Below are 19,197 nucleotides of genomic sequence, written 5' to 3'. Positions count from 1 at the left end.
GAACTTGCTATCTAGTAAAAAAAAAATCCTGTGCGTGCAGCAAATAGTAGACATTTCTCAAAGAAAAGAAAAGAGATTTGTTGCCGATCTGTACTACAGCAAATGATAAAAGGGTTACTTCCTGAAAAGAGTTAACCCCAGGTTAGAAGGGTGGACCGAGTAAAGAATGTTAGGAAAGTAACATAAAATGTGACATATATTTTTCTACTTGAAAGGATATAGAGTTGCTTCGAACAACCTTTTGAAAGCTAAATATGGGAGTTTATGGCTCCAAGGAAGGTCCATGTTTTTTTTGAAGTGCACCAACCAAGGCACCAATATTAACTCTAAGAAAAACATTACAAGGAGAAATGTTTATTTTAGTACCTAAAGTCACTATAAATAACATGAAAAGATATTGAAGCTCAAATAGAAAGGAAAATGGATCTCTCAGAAGAACAGGGCTCAAATCAAGAAACAGGATAAAAACCAGAGCAAGAAACAAGTGGAAAAGCCCACAGATCCAAGTTCAGTCACAATGGCCTGAAATAGGAAGATTTGAAATACCCAAGACAGCTGGGTGTGGTACCATGTGGCTGTAATCACAGTGCTTCAGAGGCCGAGGCAGGCTGATTGCAAATTTGAGGTCAGCCTGGTTATGTATTAAGAATTTGCTCACGGAAAAACAAAACAAAACAAAACAAAAAAAAAGAACAAAACAATGCACGCATGCATACTTTCGAAAGACAAGGTACAAAAATGTGTGTGACTCAGTTATCAGCAGTACAGCAGCATATTTTTTTCCCCTTTAAGGAAAGAAATTAGCTTAAAGTCAACAATTTCATTATTCCAACTTAAGACAGGTTGAGTGAGTTAAAAGCAAAGTGTTGAGGATGAAAATAGTAAATATTAATATCAAGAAAACAGAAACAGAGTTTCAGAGATGCTAAAGGTGGCTCCTTCGATGAGTAGACAAAGGAAAATATGACAAACAAGTACTAGGCCCGGTCCCTTTGTGAAATTTGTCAGATCTGATGTGTTTATATGCATGCAGTTCACAATTTCCGCTTTCAGAAGTCCATCCTGAAAGCATTGGACATTGTAGACTGCCAGCCAGAGCATTCTGGCAGCATCCTTCCCTTAGGTGTATATCAAATGTCTACACTGTGAAATATATATATTTTTCGGGGATAAAAAGACTAAATATAGCTTTATTTAAGGTCCAGGTCAAGTTTTGATAGAGAAACATTCTAAAGCATGGACTTCAGAGAACTTTCTTTAAAGACTGAATAAGCTATTATGAATCTGTAAAATCAGAAACCAGAGTATTCCCAGTATATTCAATAATCTTTATAATAATCATTGCACAGACATGAAAAATAAGATAGTCTTCCAGGAACGTGGGTTCTTGGGCAAAGAGGACAGAAATTTTAGGGAAAGAAGTCCATTCTTCTTCAACATACATTCTTAGGTAATCTAACGGCATCAGCAAATTTCCAAACATGCAGTAGTAAATATGGAGACACAAAACTGAAAATAGCCTTGACATTGTGGAGAGTTAGCACATGCACTTGAAATTTGAAAACTTCACTTTGATCAGGGACATTCTCCACAAAGTCTATTTTAAGCCTACCATGATTCAAAATAAGGCCTTGCTTGTATTTTTTTTCCTTCAATTAATTTCGTGCCTTATTTAAAATAACCTTAGCAGAAAGTTGATTGGCCTAATTTTGTCATGGTCATCTTAACCTCTAGGGAGATCCGATTCTACAAACCAGATATTTAATTGTCAGGAAGCCCATACAAGGAATAACAGTGACAGAACAGCATTATTAGTAGTGATTTATAAACTTTGTTTAAGTCCATGCAACACTCCTATAGAGGATACTTGGAGCCATGCATGTAGTAAATCAGATACGTGTACTTACTATTACTGCTACTGCTGTCATTCCTAAGGGAACTGGCTGCAACAGGGGGTAACATAAATGGTTTTGTGACACTGACTCTGGAATCTAAATAGAAAGCAATAATGTGTCAGTGTTACATGGCGATCTTTATGAATCGTAGAGTCCCCCAAAGGCGAAGTGCAATATCACAGTAGGTGCTGGGTCTGCCTCCCAAGTCTAGATTATTATTTCATACTCAGCTTGGCTGCTCAATTTTGTCAAGAGATACGCCATAACTGTCTTGTAGAGTGAAGGCTTATTGCATGCACAGACATGCTTAGGAACATGTTTATAATAGCGAGGAGCTGTTGGTAACTCGTCATGTTTTAAAAGAAAGCAATGAAGTTAGTTCCACCATAGGGACCCAGCTCGGGGAGAGTGGGGATTCAGAATGACCTGCCGAGGCTCAGAACTCAAGTCTCAGAGTTCAAACCTTATGGAAAAGACATGAGACGTGAAATCTTAGGAATTCTGGGGATGAAGAATAACATCATTCTACTCTCCTGGCAAATATCACAGTTAGAAAATATGGGAGCCACCATCACACAATTCTTCAATTTAGAAATATCGAGAATCGCTGTCTTAGGGAATATCTCTCACGCTAGATAATAATCATTGGTAGTCATTGATATTTGCTTTTTGTTTTTATCAGAAAAACCCACACGTTCTTTCTACAGCAACACATTTAGTTGATTCAGCAGTAGAGGCTTACAGAAGTTCAGGCTTTCTATGTACATTTAAACAGGAAATGCTTAAAAGCCTTACCTTTCTCAGGACCTAATGTTGAAGAGAGCACACAATCACTAGTGTCAGATGCCACCATGAAATCCTTGAAGGCATCAATGGATCTATTGAAAATACTAAAGAATTCTTCAGGAGTAAAGTTTCTAGTTTCTGGTTTCTTCAGTGATTCTTTTACATTCTAGACAAATAATAAACAAACAAACAAACAAATAATTAACAAAGATTCTAGTTTTCAAATAACTCATAGACTTGACTGGTATCAGCATAATAGATTATTGACTATGTCCTCAATGATTCAAGTAATTGAACAGCTGTTCTAATAGATACAACTCAAAATGGCTACAGAGAATAACAACGGGTAACAGGTCAATCTCATGATCAAAGTAACTAGGGAACAATAAACAAAACGGAAGGAACAACAGACAATGGGACAGGACAAGGTCGTGGCAATAGGACAATAAAGTGACCCGAAAAAACAATTAAGAATTTTAAAGCTGCTTATTACAAAATAAGAATTAGCCTTTAAAACATATTCCTAGAATTTACATCTGGGCATACTGAATACAGAAAAGAATAAGGATTGATGGGAACTCCATCAGTGTTTCTATTTTTTAATTGTGTGTATGTATGTGCTGAGGTGGCAGAGGTGGTATGTACATATTTGAGAGCAGATTCCTATGGCATCCAAAGAGGGGATCATGACCTCTGGAGCTGGAATTACAAGTGGTTGTGAATTGCTCATCATGAGCTCTAAAAACTAAACTTGGGTCTTTGTCTGAAGACTAAATTCTCTTAACTGCTCAGACATTTCTCCAGCCCCATGGAAAACTCTTAGACATTGGTGTAGAAATTCCACTCACAGGTAAAAACCTTAACGAAACTCTCCTACATGCATACTGTAAGACAGAGAAATTTTTAATTTTTTTTTTTCAGAGCTGGGGACCGAACCCAGGGTCACTGAGCTAAATCCCCAACCCTGACAGAGAAATTTTTATCATCAGGAGTTGTAACCCTTACATCAATCAATGGATGAGTGGCTTAATAAGTAGTGGTGTTCTCAGTAATAATGGAATATTCTATAACAGCAAAAAAATTAACTAATGTTATATATATATAAAAGTGAGCATAGCAATATAGCATGACAGGAACCCAACATAAAAATAAGAAGAGTATGATTATATAAAATGTAAGCATTCAAACCATAGCTCTATGTTAGGGCTCTAACATAAACAAATAATATATATTATTGATAGTACACATTTATAATTTCTCGGGATCTGGTAAAAATGCCATAGCTAACAAATGCACAGTCTTTATTATTTGTAATGCTTTAACAAACGCTGCCGTTTATTAAAGACAATTCATCTTTAAATCCTCGACACATATGTTATTTCCTTTGTGATAACCTTCTGATGTACCTGTTCTTTTGGGATTCCTACTTGCTATAAATGAAATGGCTTTCTGTCTGCAATAGTAGTATATTGTACAATGTGTGTACAATCTAACACATTGTAGATTTCAAGGTATATTCTAACTTCAGAAATCAGAAACTGAAACAACGGATATGATCAAGTACCATGAAAAGATTATTAATACAGCAAGAATGCCGTCTAGCTGAGCCCTGTAATCAATTAGATCAGTGGTTTTCAACCTCCCTTTCACACAGTTCTTCATGCTGTCGTGACCCTCAACCGTAAGTTATTTTCATTGCTACTTCATAACTTTATTTTGATACTGTTATGAATTATAATGTAAATATCTGATATGCACAATATCTTATATGAGATACTGTGAAATGGCCATTTGACCCTTGGAAAAAGATTGTAAACCTCTGAATTAGATACTCCAAGATCTAGTCTATTGTAGAAACAGTACCACAAATAACAATATCAAGATGTGCCTATATTTACTTTTGCCTGATCTGGCATTAAAGATACTCTATTGCTGATTCCTTGGAAAAGGATTGTACCATTGTTCCTATGTAGGTAATTAGGTATAAAGTTCAGAGAAGTTAAGGTATGCAAGATTTAGACTTTGAACCTCTTATTGTTAATTCCTTAAGTCCTGGAGTGTGTGGTTATTCCATAGGCTCCGAAACCAAACTATGGTCATGTGCAGACCCTGAAGTTGGATGACCAGTTACACAATGACCCAAGGAAATGAACTATGGTTGAGGCAATTACATTATAGATAAAGGGGCAGGTAGTCTGAGTCAGTTTTCCATGAGAAACTTCGATACACTTATCACTTTTTTTTTTACTATTTTATTCTCTTTACATCCTGATTGCAGACCCCCTCCCCCCAATATCCCTTCTTATAGTTCTTCCCCCCACCTTTTTTCCCTTCTCCTCTGAAAAGGGGGATATCCCTCTTCCCAACCCTTGTCAAGTCACTGCAGGACTAAGCACATCCTCTCCCACTGAGGACAGACAAGGCAGCCCAGTTAGGAAAACACGATCCACAGGCAGGACGCAGAATCAGGGAAAGCCCATGCCTCAGTTGTTGGGACGTCCACATGAAGATCAAGCTATACATCTGCTATATATGTGAAAGGGGCCTAGATCCAGCCCATGTTTACTTTTTGGCTGGTGGTTTAGTCTCTGGGAGCCATCAAGGGTCAGGTTAGTTGACTCTATTGGTCATCTTGAACACACTTATAACTTACTAGGAAGATAGTATGAATTTCACTGAGGAATGAAACAAAAATTAAGGCACAAGCAAAATTGTTTTTAAGATTACAGTAAAGATACTATATTTTCACCTTAGGTGGCAAGATTTAGGTCTGAATATCCATTTCAGTATTGCAATAAAACTACAATAAACTCTTCTTAAACTATTAAAAGTTTATAGTTTAAAAAACCACAAAATTAAGAGGTTCTCATTTCCCCAAGACCATTGCTTAGGAAAGGTCTTGGAGAAGTATAAGAAAAAAATAATTCTGATGAATACCAAGTTACCTTAGGTGCATTTTCTTCCATACATGCCACGAGGTCATCCACTATTTTCCCAAGTTTGTCTATGATGGAATAATTACTCAAGCCTTCAGAAATATTTGAAAACTTGTCCAGAAGAGTAGTCAAGCTGACTGATAAGTGTGTTACCATATCTCGTAACCAACAATGACTAGGCTGGAAGAAATTCAAAGAGAAGACAAAGCATCTATTACAAATATGGCAGATTCAGAGTGCTCTTCAGATCTCTCAGCACTTTTAGTCACTGACTGCAGGACAAAGAGTTTCCTCAGAACACAGGACGCCAACTCTTGCTCAAGTGAGATTCAGTTCAAAACAAACAAATGCATAGAGATCAGAGGAAATGATGGATGATTTTGTCCTTCCACGGAAGAAAATTAAACCACCCTTGCATACCTTACCTTCTCTTTCTTGACCAATAGTGAGACAATTCTTGCCCCACCCCCACATACAAAGTTCATGAACCACTGGACATTCTGTGGAAGATTATTTATGGCTTAGTCACTGCGTTTTCAAAAGAACATTCGATACAGACAGGATTACCAAAACATTACTAGGAAAGGGAGTCTTAGTGCTGAAGGAACTCCCAGTTTAAAACCAATTAACCTAAAAGTCTTGATAGATTTCAAGGCTTCTCGATAGATAGAGTCACGTGGGCAGGGATGTGATTTGAGACCTGAATAGAAGAACTTCAGTCGCAGTACCAGCTGTGTTATTTGTGGGAGTGAGTGCAAAAGGAAAGTGTATTTCTTGTTCAAAATTATCACTCGGCGATTTGCTGAAAAACTATTTAAAATTTCAAGGTTGTGATAGCAGAACAGTAATCCAAGCACAGGGCCAGCTCCCTTAGCCAGTTCTGCCCACTTAGATAGATATTGGAAGCTAGAATCAAGCCAAACAGCACTCAGGTCTAGCTGAGAGTCTCCAGGCAAACAATATAAACTCCGAATCACACATTGCATGTGTGAAGCATGAAAATGAAGGAGAACAGGTGGGACATAGGTTGCGTGGGGTCAACATTTTTTTTTCTTTTTTTTTTTTCGGAGCTGGGGACCGAACCCAGGGCCTTGCGCTTGCTAGGCAAGTGCTCTACCGCTGAGCTAAATCCCCAACCCCGGGGTCAACATTTTTAAACAGCCTTATTCTCTGTGGTTCCTCTATAGAGTATTCCAGAGCATGCTGGGGGGGTTGCTCAAAGACTATGTTCTAAAAAGATATTTGAAGGAATGAGAAAGTGAATTAAATAGGGGCTGGAGAGATGAACCAGTGGTTTAAGAGCACTAGTTGCTTTTGCAGAGGACTTCGGTTTCCTTCCCAGCATCCTCAGGAGAGTTCTCAAACATCTCTTAACTCCAGTTCTAGAAAGTCCAGTGACCTTTTCTGGCCTCTGAGGGCACCTGACAAACACGCGGTGCACATACATGCAAATAAACACTTGTCAACAATTTTAAAGCTCTAAAAAACGAATTACAAAAATACTCTTCATTCCACATCATCACTCTCAGCAAAACACAAAAAAAGTCACTACTTGGCACTCGCCAAAAGACGAAATGGAGGCCATTATGTTAGGTGTGAGACAAAGTACATTGCTATCAAAACACTCACTCTACAAGTACCAGGGATCAATCTTAGGACTTTGCTTCTGCCAGGCAAGTCCTCGAACACTGAGAAAGATGCTCAGCCCTTGACTTGTTGAGACAGTGGTTTCACCCTGTAGCTCAGGATGGTCTTGATCGTGAAGCAACCTAGACTGGCTTTACATTCCTAATCCTCTATTAACAAACGAAAGTCAACTCCCAGAAGCTGTAGTTGTAAATGAATTGCTCTAGAAATTTCATCACAGCATTAAAAATGTAATAATAGCTAAGTGCAATGAACCACCTTGCAACAGAGATCTACTAATCAGAAATTCTTTGTTTTCGGCCTAGCTGTTCTTCAAAATTTGCATCCTTCATTATCAGAGTACTCACGGTAATTAATGTCACATAAGATTGGTCAAACTAATAAATCTAATTTCCCTATTAACCAGAGGGAGGAAACAATTTGTTCAGTTATTATAAATCATAGAGTTATTTCATACTTGTTTCATAGAACAATTTTAACTAACATAATAGAGAGAGAGAGGGAGAGAGAGAGAGAGAGAAATCGGTTTATACAAAGATTGGTATGCTCCAATTCCTAGAGGTAAGCAGGAAACAGTTTAGAATGTTGGCTCTGGTTTCAGGAAAGAAATAAACAAACACACAAGGGCAGTGAATGTAGCTCAATGACAGGGCAAATTGCCTAGCATGTGCAAGCATGGGGTTCAATTCCAAACATCATAAAGAGGAAAGGGAAAGGAAAAAAGAGCAAGCAAATGGTGACAAGGAGGACCACGTGGTCACTAACTCATCTTAACTAAGCTCTGCGAGTCTTTGTGTTTCTCAGGTATATCTAGAATAAATCATTTGCCTTGCTCACACCCTGTTTATCTGAAGCAAGGCAAGTCCCTACTTATTAACAAGCCAGCAAATTCCCTTTCACTGTGACTCACTCTGTGAGTGTCTCTCCTATTGGGCAGTGATATTTTCTTTTAGGCGAAAGCCATCTGAGTAAGGCGATGCAATGACTCCATGTATTATGATCTTAAACTCTATTTCGTGTTACCAATATTCTTGCCTATCCACTCAGATCTCCTGACACAATTAAATTCCCAAGCTCTGAATTGAGGCACCCCTTTTATCCTGTGGTTGTTCTTTTAAAAATATGTTCTTTCTCTCTTTCTTTGCTCCACAAAGACCCCTAGTTACAGTAGAGGACTGTGCTCACTCCTTCCTTATTTTTAATCTGGGGAGTTCTATAATAGTTATCATCCTTTCTGTTCAGCACTATTATTGATATTATATCTTTCTATTTACTTATAATGTCTCTCATTTTCACAGACTTAAGTCAAGTCTGAGAGATAGGATGTCCCTTTCAAACACAGGGACAACTTGTCATAATAATATTAAATTTTTGACATAAATCCATTCATTCTTTTTTTTTCTTATCATCCCCACTCCCCACCCTGCTACACAAACAGAATCTTGCTATGAAGTCCGGACAAACTGACACCTTGTGATCCTCCTGCCTCAGCCTCCTAAGGACTGCAATTAGAGAAACGTGCCGCCATACACTAGGCTTGCTATAAATTCTTCTGTATCCTGCTAAAAAGTCACAAGCCCTTGCTATTATATTTTATTCAAGTCATTATCCCGTGTAGCACGGTTTTCTTGAAATGACTGTATCTTTAACTTGTTCCTGTGCAGTCATTAATTCATTTTTTTTCATTAATTCACTTATTCAGCAAGGCAGCAGCTTTTTAAGACTCTTTGTTCTCTTCAGGAGAGAGAACAAAGTAAACAGATCATATTCAGTGTTGGCCTCTTTTGACCTTCCTGCCTAGTGGAGGGGGCAGGGGAACAAGTCTTGACTAGAACCTCAAGAAGTTTCTTTTCTTTCTTTGTAATTAAATATAGTCAATGATTTGCACGGAGAACAAAACACAATTGAGTAAGTATTTCATTTGTGAGAGGATCGGAGGTCTGCTTTTTAATTCTTCCAAGATTATGATTATGAAATAGATGATTAAGTGTTGTCAAAGTCACAAATAGAATCCTTTTTCCGCTGCCTCAAAAACAGCATTATTACTGCTTCTTATCTTTCAGAGGCCGTTTACAACTTAAATACTTTAAAACAAATATTAATGTACCACAACCACAAGAGGCACAGAAAATAGAATGTTCTCTTTCGCTGAAGGAATGTGAAGGTTCAAGAAAGTTAACAGTGACCCCAGATGTCAGAGACAACATGCAGCTTCCAAATTTCTGAAGGACATATAATTTGACTTTTTTTTCTCCTTAATCCATGCATACAGTTATCGAAAGAAAAAATTTGCCTGTGCTTTTTTTGTTGTTGGTTTGGTTTGGTTTAGATTTTTTGTGACTCCGTACTTCATGTACTCTTATCTTCCTTCCTGCTACCTTCTGACTTTCAGAATATGGAATATGTTTGCAACATGTATTACTCTAAAATGCCAGTTGACTCCATGACATCAAACCAACATCACTGGACTATGAGTAGATCTCGACCACTAATGATTTAGTTATTAACTTCCATACGGATCTTTTCTTTTTTTAATATACCAGAAGTACCAAATACATGATTTTGCTACAGGACTCAACAAAAGATACAATGAAAGACAGAAATAATTATCAGTAATCTAAAAGCAAGTAGGAATATGACTGCTTCTGAGGGGCAATGACGGAAATCCCCGTGAACTTCTCAGGGCAAGCAAATATTTAAAAGAAGATGCAAAAACTCTGTGAGGTGTGTGATATAGCCACATTGCAATATCAGAACTGGGCAATTTGAGCCATGCATGAAGAGAATGTGGCAGAAATACCTTGGGGCTTGCTAAGCCTGGGATATTTTTGTCCTCTCAGAATCTGGCATAATATTCTGCATCAGTGTCAGATGTGTGGTCTCTTTGTGGTCACCATAAGATTCATGGGATTCACAGTAAACAAAGCGTAGTTGGTAGCTACCTGCCTTCTTAGTGGGCCTAAATCTGATATATTGCCAATATCAATCAAATTTTGAGGGAGAAAATCCCTGGCTGGTAAACTTTGAACAATATTTACGAGGAGTAGAATCCTGTTGGTGGGTAAATCTAAGCTTTCCTATAAAAGAGCTTTGTAAAACGTTATGTCTTGCCATAGCTAGTATAGACTTCCCAAAACCTTAACTCTCTTTGGATGATCCAGGTTTGGGGGTTGACTCTATCAGTCCTCCCTGAATAACTGTTTCAGATCTTCAGGGCTTACTCAGCTAACTTTGCATTTTCTTATTCGAATTAAAGAGATGGGCAATCTTCAAGCTGACTAAGATGGTAATCAGCCAGGGCGGTGTAAATGCATGCTATATCTTGGGACAGGCCTATGAATGGCCTCTCAGCCAGACCCAAAAGAGCAAAGTGAGGAAAGAGCACATGGAGGTGATGGCCTCAGAGCCTGATGGGTCGGAGAACCGGTTCTTAGTCCCAGTCACCTCACGTGGAGTTCCAGGCAAGTCAATCCATCTTCTCCTGCACTTCCTCCATCAGTAAGAGAAAGAGAGCTCTCTATTTTGTGCTCGGCCAAGGCTGGAGCCAATCCGCTTTAGTGGGTACTTAATACCACATGCTATGGTGAATATTTAGTATCTGAAGTAGACTTTGCTGTAGGCATGAAATACACAGTGGATTTTCAATAATGTAAGGAAAGTAAAATATTCCACTGGTAATTTCATATTCATTGTAAATGATTGTGTTTGGCATATTATATGCTAAGTACAATTTATTATAGTCAATGGCATCTGTTTTTTTAAACTTTTTTTAATGTGGCCAATCAGCAATTGTAGGTGCGGCTCTCTTTTCTATCAGACAGTAGTTGGTCTACATGTTCTAAATGGTGTCTCAATCACATTTACTGATTGAGCCACAGTGCTGTTACGTAAGTATGCAAAACAGGTGGACACCTGACTCAGAAAAGCCAATGAGAAAAATCCCTCCCACAATTGCTGGTGGTGGGAGGAGCTATCATTATTAGTCTTTGAACCAGGCTAAAACTATAGTGTGTCCATTTGGAGGCTCGGAGACTTTGTAGAACAAAAAAGCATTCTGCACAGACACAGAAAAATATGCAGTCACAAAAACATGGTAGCTTTGCAACCTTGGTTGCCATGAGACCCCCCACAAGCCCAGGCCCTTGTTAGTGAGCTCTTCTTTAGTATCTTATAACAAAGGGACCTACCTTCCTTTCCTTTCTCCCTCCCCTTCTTTTTCTTTGCCCTTCCCTTTCCTTTTCCTGCTTAAGCTTGAGTTCACTATTACCAAAAGGGACCATAGGAGTCCTTAGTGGAATAAGATAGGCTTCTTCAATACTCACAAACCTGGGGCTTTCACTACAATTAAATGTTGCCTGGTAAGTATTTTTTGAGCAAATACTATAATGCATAGGATCATCTAGAGAATGGGGAGAAGAACAACAAAGTAAAAGAGACCATCCCTACTCTTTGTACAGTTAGGATAGAATAAGCAAACAGGGCCTAACAACATAATCCTGCCACCTGGGCATGGTGGCACACCTGTGTAACAGCAGCACTTGGGAGGCTGAGGCAGGAGGACTGAAAGCTTATGGTCAGCCTGGGCTACACAGCCAGACCCAATTTCCAAATTATCAAGTTATCAACATCATAATGAAAGGAATGGTGGTGACAGCTGCTGCATGCCACATGGACAGCTTTTTTAAAACATTTTTATCATTCCTCACAACACTCTGAGAAGAGCACATACCGTTTGCACTACTCAGTGGCCTTCTGTGTAATACTATGCTATACCCACAGTGAATGGGTTTTTGTTTGTTTGTTTGTTTTAGTAAATTCTACAGAAAGTAGAAGATAATAAGCTAAAAGACAACATTTCCTTCAGGAGGTAGAGTGTCAGTGTCGCTGACCACCAAGTCTTCAGCACTAATCAAAAAACACTCAGCTCAGACTACATGTAGTCTAAGTTTGCTGTGGTCCCATATTAAATGCAGGAGAGAAAGCACAGTATTGCAGATAACGGCCCTGTAATGAAAAATAATAACTTGATCTGCCCTTAAAAGAGCCCTGAATTAAGATAGGTTCCAAAACAGCCACAATTCCATGGTAGGGTGATGGACAGACATACCTGGCAAACATGAGCAGTACTCAGCATAGCACAGGGGTTGAGAACAAGCACGACTTTGGGGGACAGCGATGCTTCAGGCTAGGGTGATGAGCTGGAGTAGGGGGGAAATGGGTGCTCTGGTGACAAGGTTGAGATGAGGCAGGATTAATGAAGGGGCTGACAAACTTCAGGCTTAGGGATTTGTCTCTCAGCCTTCAGCAAACTGGAACGATGAGATGGTTTTTGAGGAGAAATGACTCAATACACATAGAAGGCTCACGTGCACAATACAAAAGCAAGATGACATGAAATGTGCTGACGTCTAAGGAGAGAGCGAGTGGCATTGCTGAGGTTCGGATCCTGTGTGGTGAGTTACAGGCACCCAGCCATCACGGCCCTCTTGGACATCAAGGCAATCGCAAGTGATTACACACCAAGGAAAGGCCCTACTTCCTTTCCTTGCATCCTCCCATCAAATATTTATTAAGTGCCTCCCCTACAGAAGGCAATAAATAGGCGTAAATTAGCACAGCAAAAGAAAACAATGCATCTGTGCAGTTTTCGTCTTGCAAACTCTGTAACCCAGGGGAAGCGTATCAGTCAAATAGTCCTAGAAAGAATCAGGAAACTGCAGTCTGCACCCTCGTTGCCTTAACACCCTTCCCTGTTTCAGAAGATGAACCAGAGGTCAGTCAGCATGTGTGAAGGAGGAATAAATCGCAATTGGATAATCATTTCTAAATCACTCTCCCAACCAGGGAACCAAAGTATCCAGTAATAAGTCCTGAGATGGCGAAGGAAAATACGAACACAGCGCTAGGTGAAAGGGGGCTGGGGAGGGGGGAGAGCGGGGGTAGGAATAACCTCAGAGTGAAGCTGCACATACCTGAGGAAGGGCTATGCTTACTGTCACCTTAATAGAGGACCTCAATCAAAAACTTCCCTCTTAGCTATGCCCTTTAAAAAAGGCCTTAGAGAGCTGGACAGATGACTCAGAGGTTAAGGGCACTGACTGTTCTTCCAGAGATCCTGAGTTTAATTCCCAGCTCACAACCATCTGTAATGGGATCCGATGCCCCCTTCTGGTGTGTCTGAAGACAGCAACAATATATACATAAAATAAATAAATCTTTTTAAAAAAAATGCTTTACGACCTGGGCGTATGGCTCAGTGTAGCTGGCAGAAACACAGTCCTAGGTTTGATCCTAAGCACCCAAACAAACAAAAACTAAAAAGGACGTAACCCTAAAGATTAGTGCAGGCAATACAGCTCGGTAGGTCCCAACAGGATGTTCGTGTGGTTTTAGTATCTCAAAGGCTGTTGATGAGTAAACACACAGAAATCAGTTGGACGTATTAAACCAAGTGGCCTTGTGGGGATGACACACCCTACATGCTCTGGGAGGGGCAGTCTGAACAAGTGCCATCACGTGACACCGTAGGATGCATAATTAGTAGGAACCATCAATCATGCCTGAAAAGGGACACTGTGTCAAGGGGAAGGGTGACTCATTCAAAAATTTCAATGCCGCAAAGACGAAGAAATGACTGAGGGGCTTTTTAAAAGAGACTCTAAGATATGATCTGTTGATTTCCTACTGTAGCCAGAACAAATTACCACTGAGCTGGTAGTCACAATCAAGTCTATTTTACTGTTCTTAAGACCAGATGTATGGGATAAATCTTAATTAAACTAAACCCAAGGCAATCATCAAGACTGAGGGAGAACTTCGCTGTGCCTTTTCCAGCTCCAACAGGCCATTTGCCTGTACTCCTGCTGCTCCAGCTTCGAACCTTAAAGGCAGCAGAGGAATCTTTGCACATCTCTCTATCTTAGACACATATGAATAAGGCTGTAAGTGTACTGACTGGGCCCACTTAGCAATCCAAACTAATCTTCTCACCTCAAAAAGTTAAACCGAATTACTTCTTGATAATCCAGCTTAATCTTATCTCCAAAATATTAACTGAATTACTTCTTCAAAGTCCTCTTAACCAGATAAATTAACGGGACTAGATGTTGCCGGGGAAACAGTATTCATGATATTAAAGTCATGCTACTGAAGAGAGAGCTCAGCAGTCAGGAGGCCCATTTCTCTTCTGGGACCCAAATTCAGTTCTTAGCACCCATGTCTAGCAATACCTCTAATCTCTATGAGCACCTGTACCACATGTGCATAAACAATTTAAAATAATAAAAATAAATCTTTAAAATGTACAGTGTCAGTCACGGTCGTGGAATGGATCTTTACCAGAAGAATAGAAATAAAAACACAAAAAGATAAATCTGAAGGCAGCTAAGACATTAACATATTATTGTTCAGTTTACTAGAGTTGAAACTATGTTGCTGAAAGGTAAGATAATAATTCTGTGCATAAGAAACACATACTAAAGTATTTAGAAGCAAATGGCCATGACGGACACAGTTCAGTTGGAAAAATTGATATACTAAATATCCATGTAGAAAAAAAAATGTTTTGGTAAATAAATGCGGGGAAGAAAGAAAAAAGCTGAACCTGGGGTAGACCACGTGGCATTCTTTGAATATTCTTAGAATATTCCGTACGACTAAAGGAATTTCCAAAAATACGTCAAGGAAAACTGTGACTGGTGTATATATAATTTACTCTAATTAAAAAGGGTGAGCAATTAACTCCGGCATCTTTTGTCTTAGGGGCTGACACACACATTCGAGTGAACACAGCTGTGTGGTTACATTCGACAACCCCACGCCCATTCATCCTATAGTAACCGCTGGGTGAATGGGAAAACCAGCAGTGTTCATTCAGAAGCTAAGCGGAAGAGGTTCAGGGGAAACCCTACCCATCTGGTTCTATTACAATGTTACAGAGGTGGGATTATCAGTGGATTCACCGGATGACCACAACGCGCTATCTCTGACAGAAACTCTGCTAGCTTCTTGTCTAAGAAGGCCTGTGAGGAAAGTAGACTTTCCTCTGCAGTCTTCAGCTGCTTTTCACCACAAAAGTGAAAAATAAACTGTATCCTGCCCAATGCCCAAGGCTGACTTTTATTGCCTAGGCCCCAGGGGATCTTGCTGGCATCAAGTCCCACTCCACCCTTCATTGTTTAAAGACAAAAGATTAGGCAGCTGGGACTCTGACCACCAACAAATCTCCACAGGCTACTCGACCGGGAAACGCCTCTGGTCTTGGCAGAAAGGAGCCCTTTAAAATGAAGGTAAAGGGTAAGACCCCAGTTTCTGTGCTAAACCCTCCGAACCAGCTCGGTTTTCCCTGCCAACTGCAGTGGCCAAGAACAATGTTTCTCAGTAGTTCCACGATAGCATGCCAAGACCAAATAATAGCAGGCCTCTCTCAATTGCAGAAACACGCACAAAATGTGTGGCAATAAGTCGGCTTTATTTTTACAAGGCTGGCTCTAGCTATCACCAGCCCATACTGAAATTTATGATTTAGCGCCGTCTATGATTAGACCAGCACAAAATCATCTATTTAGTTATTTCTCTGCTTACCGCTTGCTTTGCAAAGAGCAGCAGGGTTGCTTTGAGCAAGTCTGGTGATCGCCAGACTCAAGGTGGGGGGCTGCAGTCCAGGGTGGGAAGGCGTTATTATCTAGACACTTCCTTCTAACACTTGGCTGGGCTAGGTAATTATTCTCCACATTCCCCATTTTCAGTAACCCAGAGTGAAGAGTCAGGTGGCTGGAGTGGGGTGGGATGGGAAAGGGATGGGTATTCTTTTTAGGTCTGTCATGTACAAAACCATAGAACCCTGGTCAAAATAAGTCTGGGCTGTAAACCTCCTTGAGTTCTTTGAAAATATAAATATGTGTACCTAGCATATGAGGCTTCTTCTCACTCTTGTCTGCGTATGTGTGTTTCGGGGGGCGGGGTGGGGGGAGGTGACATCATTTTGCAAAAACATGACATAAAGGCTATATTCATGCTTTCCTCACAATTGTTGTTAAGATGTTTGTTTGTTTGTCTGTTTGTTATTTTTGTGGTGCTGGGATGGAATTCAGGACCTTCCACAGGCTAGGAAAGCACTCAGACATTGTAGCCAGAGGATTTAAAGTCATCAGCGCAGGGGACTCTTTTTAGGGGTCTTCAACAAGCGCTTGCTAAGTGCTCAAATGACTGTACTGACTGATTCTCAAGCTGCTCCGACTCCCCATTTCCATTTGCAGAAAACCCCACTACCTGAATTGACAGACAGTGTCCGGGCTTGAGCGTAGCTGGTCCAACATGAAAATCCACCTTCTAGGGAGTTCTAAAGAACATTTGGCAGTTCATGGTAAAAATGCTTATCAAGTAAAAGGAGTAGAGTAGCCACAGACAGTCTCTTGAAACAAAAACCTTCGAAAGGTAATTTTAAAGAGCAAAATAATATACTTTTGGCTGACCAATCCACAAAAACCAGAAACAACATGCGCATAATTAACATGCTACGAATATTTATTTGGTTTAGGGAAAAATGAGAGTTGCAAAAGAGGGAGCAGCTCAAATAGCTTTAAATTTACTCCAGGATTGCAACAGCTACAGTGAATCAGTATGGATAACATGTGTTGAAAACATGTGACTACGTTGCAAGTTGGAACACATAGCATAAAGCAGCATTAGCACTACATCTTCGGGGACAGCAAAGCTCGAAGTCTTATGAGTTTACAAAAGCATGCAGAGTTACTCCGCATCTTTTTGGACTGCATAGCTCTAGTGGAGTTTGTCCACAGCCTAACATCCAAAAATTCACATCGAAACAAAATTATAACCACAGACTTTTATTCAAAGACCCAATGCATGCCTAAGAAGCTCAGAAATACAATAAAATATTCCGTCCCCTTAAATGAAATAGGAATAGGAATAACATAGCCATGAGACACTGCCAAGGAGGAAATTTAACATGATTTTAACATTCAAGTCCCTCTGAGAGATGCCTGGGGAAAAATTAACATCAGTTTCTAAGTCTAAGATGAGCCATTTCCTTTTAATGTGTAGGTTTAAAACACATACTGAAATGCTCACTGATAATCTTAGCAGCAGCTTGAAGGAAAAATTATAGGTCAACATCTAAAAAAGACAAAGAGCAAATAATGTCTTCAATGTGGATAAGCACAGGTCACCCATTAGCTCCTAAAAGGCAACTCAGAAGTGTGTGAACTACATACCAAAACATCCATCCCGGCGACATAGTTGAGGGTTATCATATAGTCATTTGGAAGATTCGCCACCTACAGAGACCAAGAAATGGAAACGTGAGTAAATACAAGAGAATTTCTTGAGAAAACTCATCCATCCAACTTGACATATCATTAATATCTCATACCCCGTTGTTGTCCAATATATAATGCTTGAGTTGTAAATCCAATCTTGGGTGCCTAAGTATATACCATGCCCAGGACTAGAGACCTAGCCAACCAGCCAGGGCTGGTGAAGTCACGGCTCTTAGAGGAGAACCTACAACTATCACTTTATTAATTCTATTGAGTTTTTTTTTTTTATATTGAATAAATCTTGATTTCCAACAGTAGCACTGGAATTCTCCTTTGGGACAACTTTCAATTTGCTTATGTAGATAAGGTTGTTATGCCTTTTTTTTTTAGTGGTTCTCACAGCGATAGGTCAAGATGAAGAAGGAAACTTCTAGAAGGACGAGTTCACAAGTCACAACAGATGTACTGCGTTTTACATAACAGACACTCAAGCTGGAGGGCTTCTATTCTAAGTTGATCCTATGTAAAGTCAGCATGGCTTCAGAAGGACAAGGCTACTTTTTAAAGAAAAGAACACTTTAGAGTTTAATTTAGAAACGTTGGCATTTGCGATAGGTCTCAGTTCACTTACCTTGGCTTCAACACGACATGCTTCACCAAACTGGCTAGTTTCTAAAGGCTTTGAAAGCATCTAACACGTTTACAGCAATAGTGCTGGTATCAGTGAATAAGGAAGGGGCTGGAAACTAAGAGAATTTAGAATTAAGCTACACACTGTTGCTTTCCTTCATAAAACAGAGATCCAGTTACCTATTACTAGTTAAGTGAACATTGTAAACCTGCATTCTTGATTGGGAACTACCTAGAAAAGACAGTTTCAATGGCATATACCGGCTTTATTCTGTGTCTGAGGTCTTTATTATTCCTATAGAAAGTTGGGATCATATGCATATACACAGGGGTAGGTTATCTCTGACATGTTTTCTTTAACATAAGACATATGTTGCTTCTTGATCTTGCCAATATAATCTGAAAGCAATTTGGTGAGAAAACGCTAGAGAAACTCAGAAGTGGTCAGAGCAGAGCCAAGGTATTTACTGGCCCCATGGTAATATTATTCCACCTCTCGTTCATTTCGGCCTCGATGGACAGATTTAACAGTTGCTCTTTCTGCAACTCGTGTGATGATTCACAGCAGAGAGGTCTAATTGTTTTCAAGTATTTACCATAGTCTAGGCACTGTGCTCTTAAGGGTGCAAGTGGCGTGATTATCTCTCTAACACAGCATCTGTGTTTAATAAGTGAAAACATTGACTTAAAAGACCAAATCACTTGACCAAAGTCACTTGCCTCTTGGGTGTGACATGTGGACTGGAATATTCTCTCTCTCTCTCTCTCTCTCTCTCTCTCTCTCTCTCTCTCTCTCTCTCTCCCTCCTCTCCCTCCCTCCCTCCCTCCCCTCCCCCTCCATCCCTTTCTCTCTCTCCTCTGCCTCTCACTCATTGCAACAAACTGTACCCAATAGTCTATGTGTAAAATACGACATCCTAGCCTGGCATGGTGACACACCTGTCATCCACATAGTAGCCAGACAGGGCATGAAATTCTCTACCATTATCCCTCTCATGCTCTTCTCAATCATAGAGTAGAATT

At 39.8% G+C, this 19,197-nt stretch overlaps 1 protein-coding gene across 4 annotated transcripts in view; it reads right to left on the bottom strand.

Annotated features, from left to right (window-relative positions):
• The window catches only part of Kitlg (KIT ligand), an 82,808-nt gene that overhangs the window by 16,849 nt on the left and 46,762 nt on the right, over positions 1–19,197 (bottom strand). For 2 of the 4 annotated variants that reach the window (XM_032904655.1, XM_032904638.1), the window contains exons 3-6: positions 17,500–17,562; positions 5,627–5,797; positions 2,691–2,847; positions 1,908–1,991 (exon numbers count right to left, since the gene is read on the bottom strand). In XM_032904655.1, the coding sequence (XP_032760546.1) occupies positions 1,908–1,991; positions 2,691–2,847; positions 5,627–5,797; positions 17,500–17,562 (475 nt within the window). The remainder of the gene's footprint in view (positions 1–1,907; positions 1,992–2,690; positions 2,848–5,626; positions 5,798–17,499; positions 17,563–19,197) is intronic. The other 2 variants (XM_032904661.1, XM_032904645.1) reach the window with 1 other exon arrangement.

The sequence above is a fragment of the Rattus rattus genome, chromosome 1 (genome assembly GCF_011064425.1).
Source record: "Rattus rattus isolate New Zealand chromosome 1, Rrattus_CSIRO_v1, whole genome shotgun sequence".
Taxonomy (NCBI): domain Eukaryota; kingdom Metazoa; phylum Chordata; class Mammalia; order Rodentia; family Muridae; genus Rattus; species Rattus rattus.
This window is presented reverse-complemented; position numbering and strand designations above follow the sequence as displayed.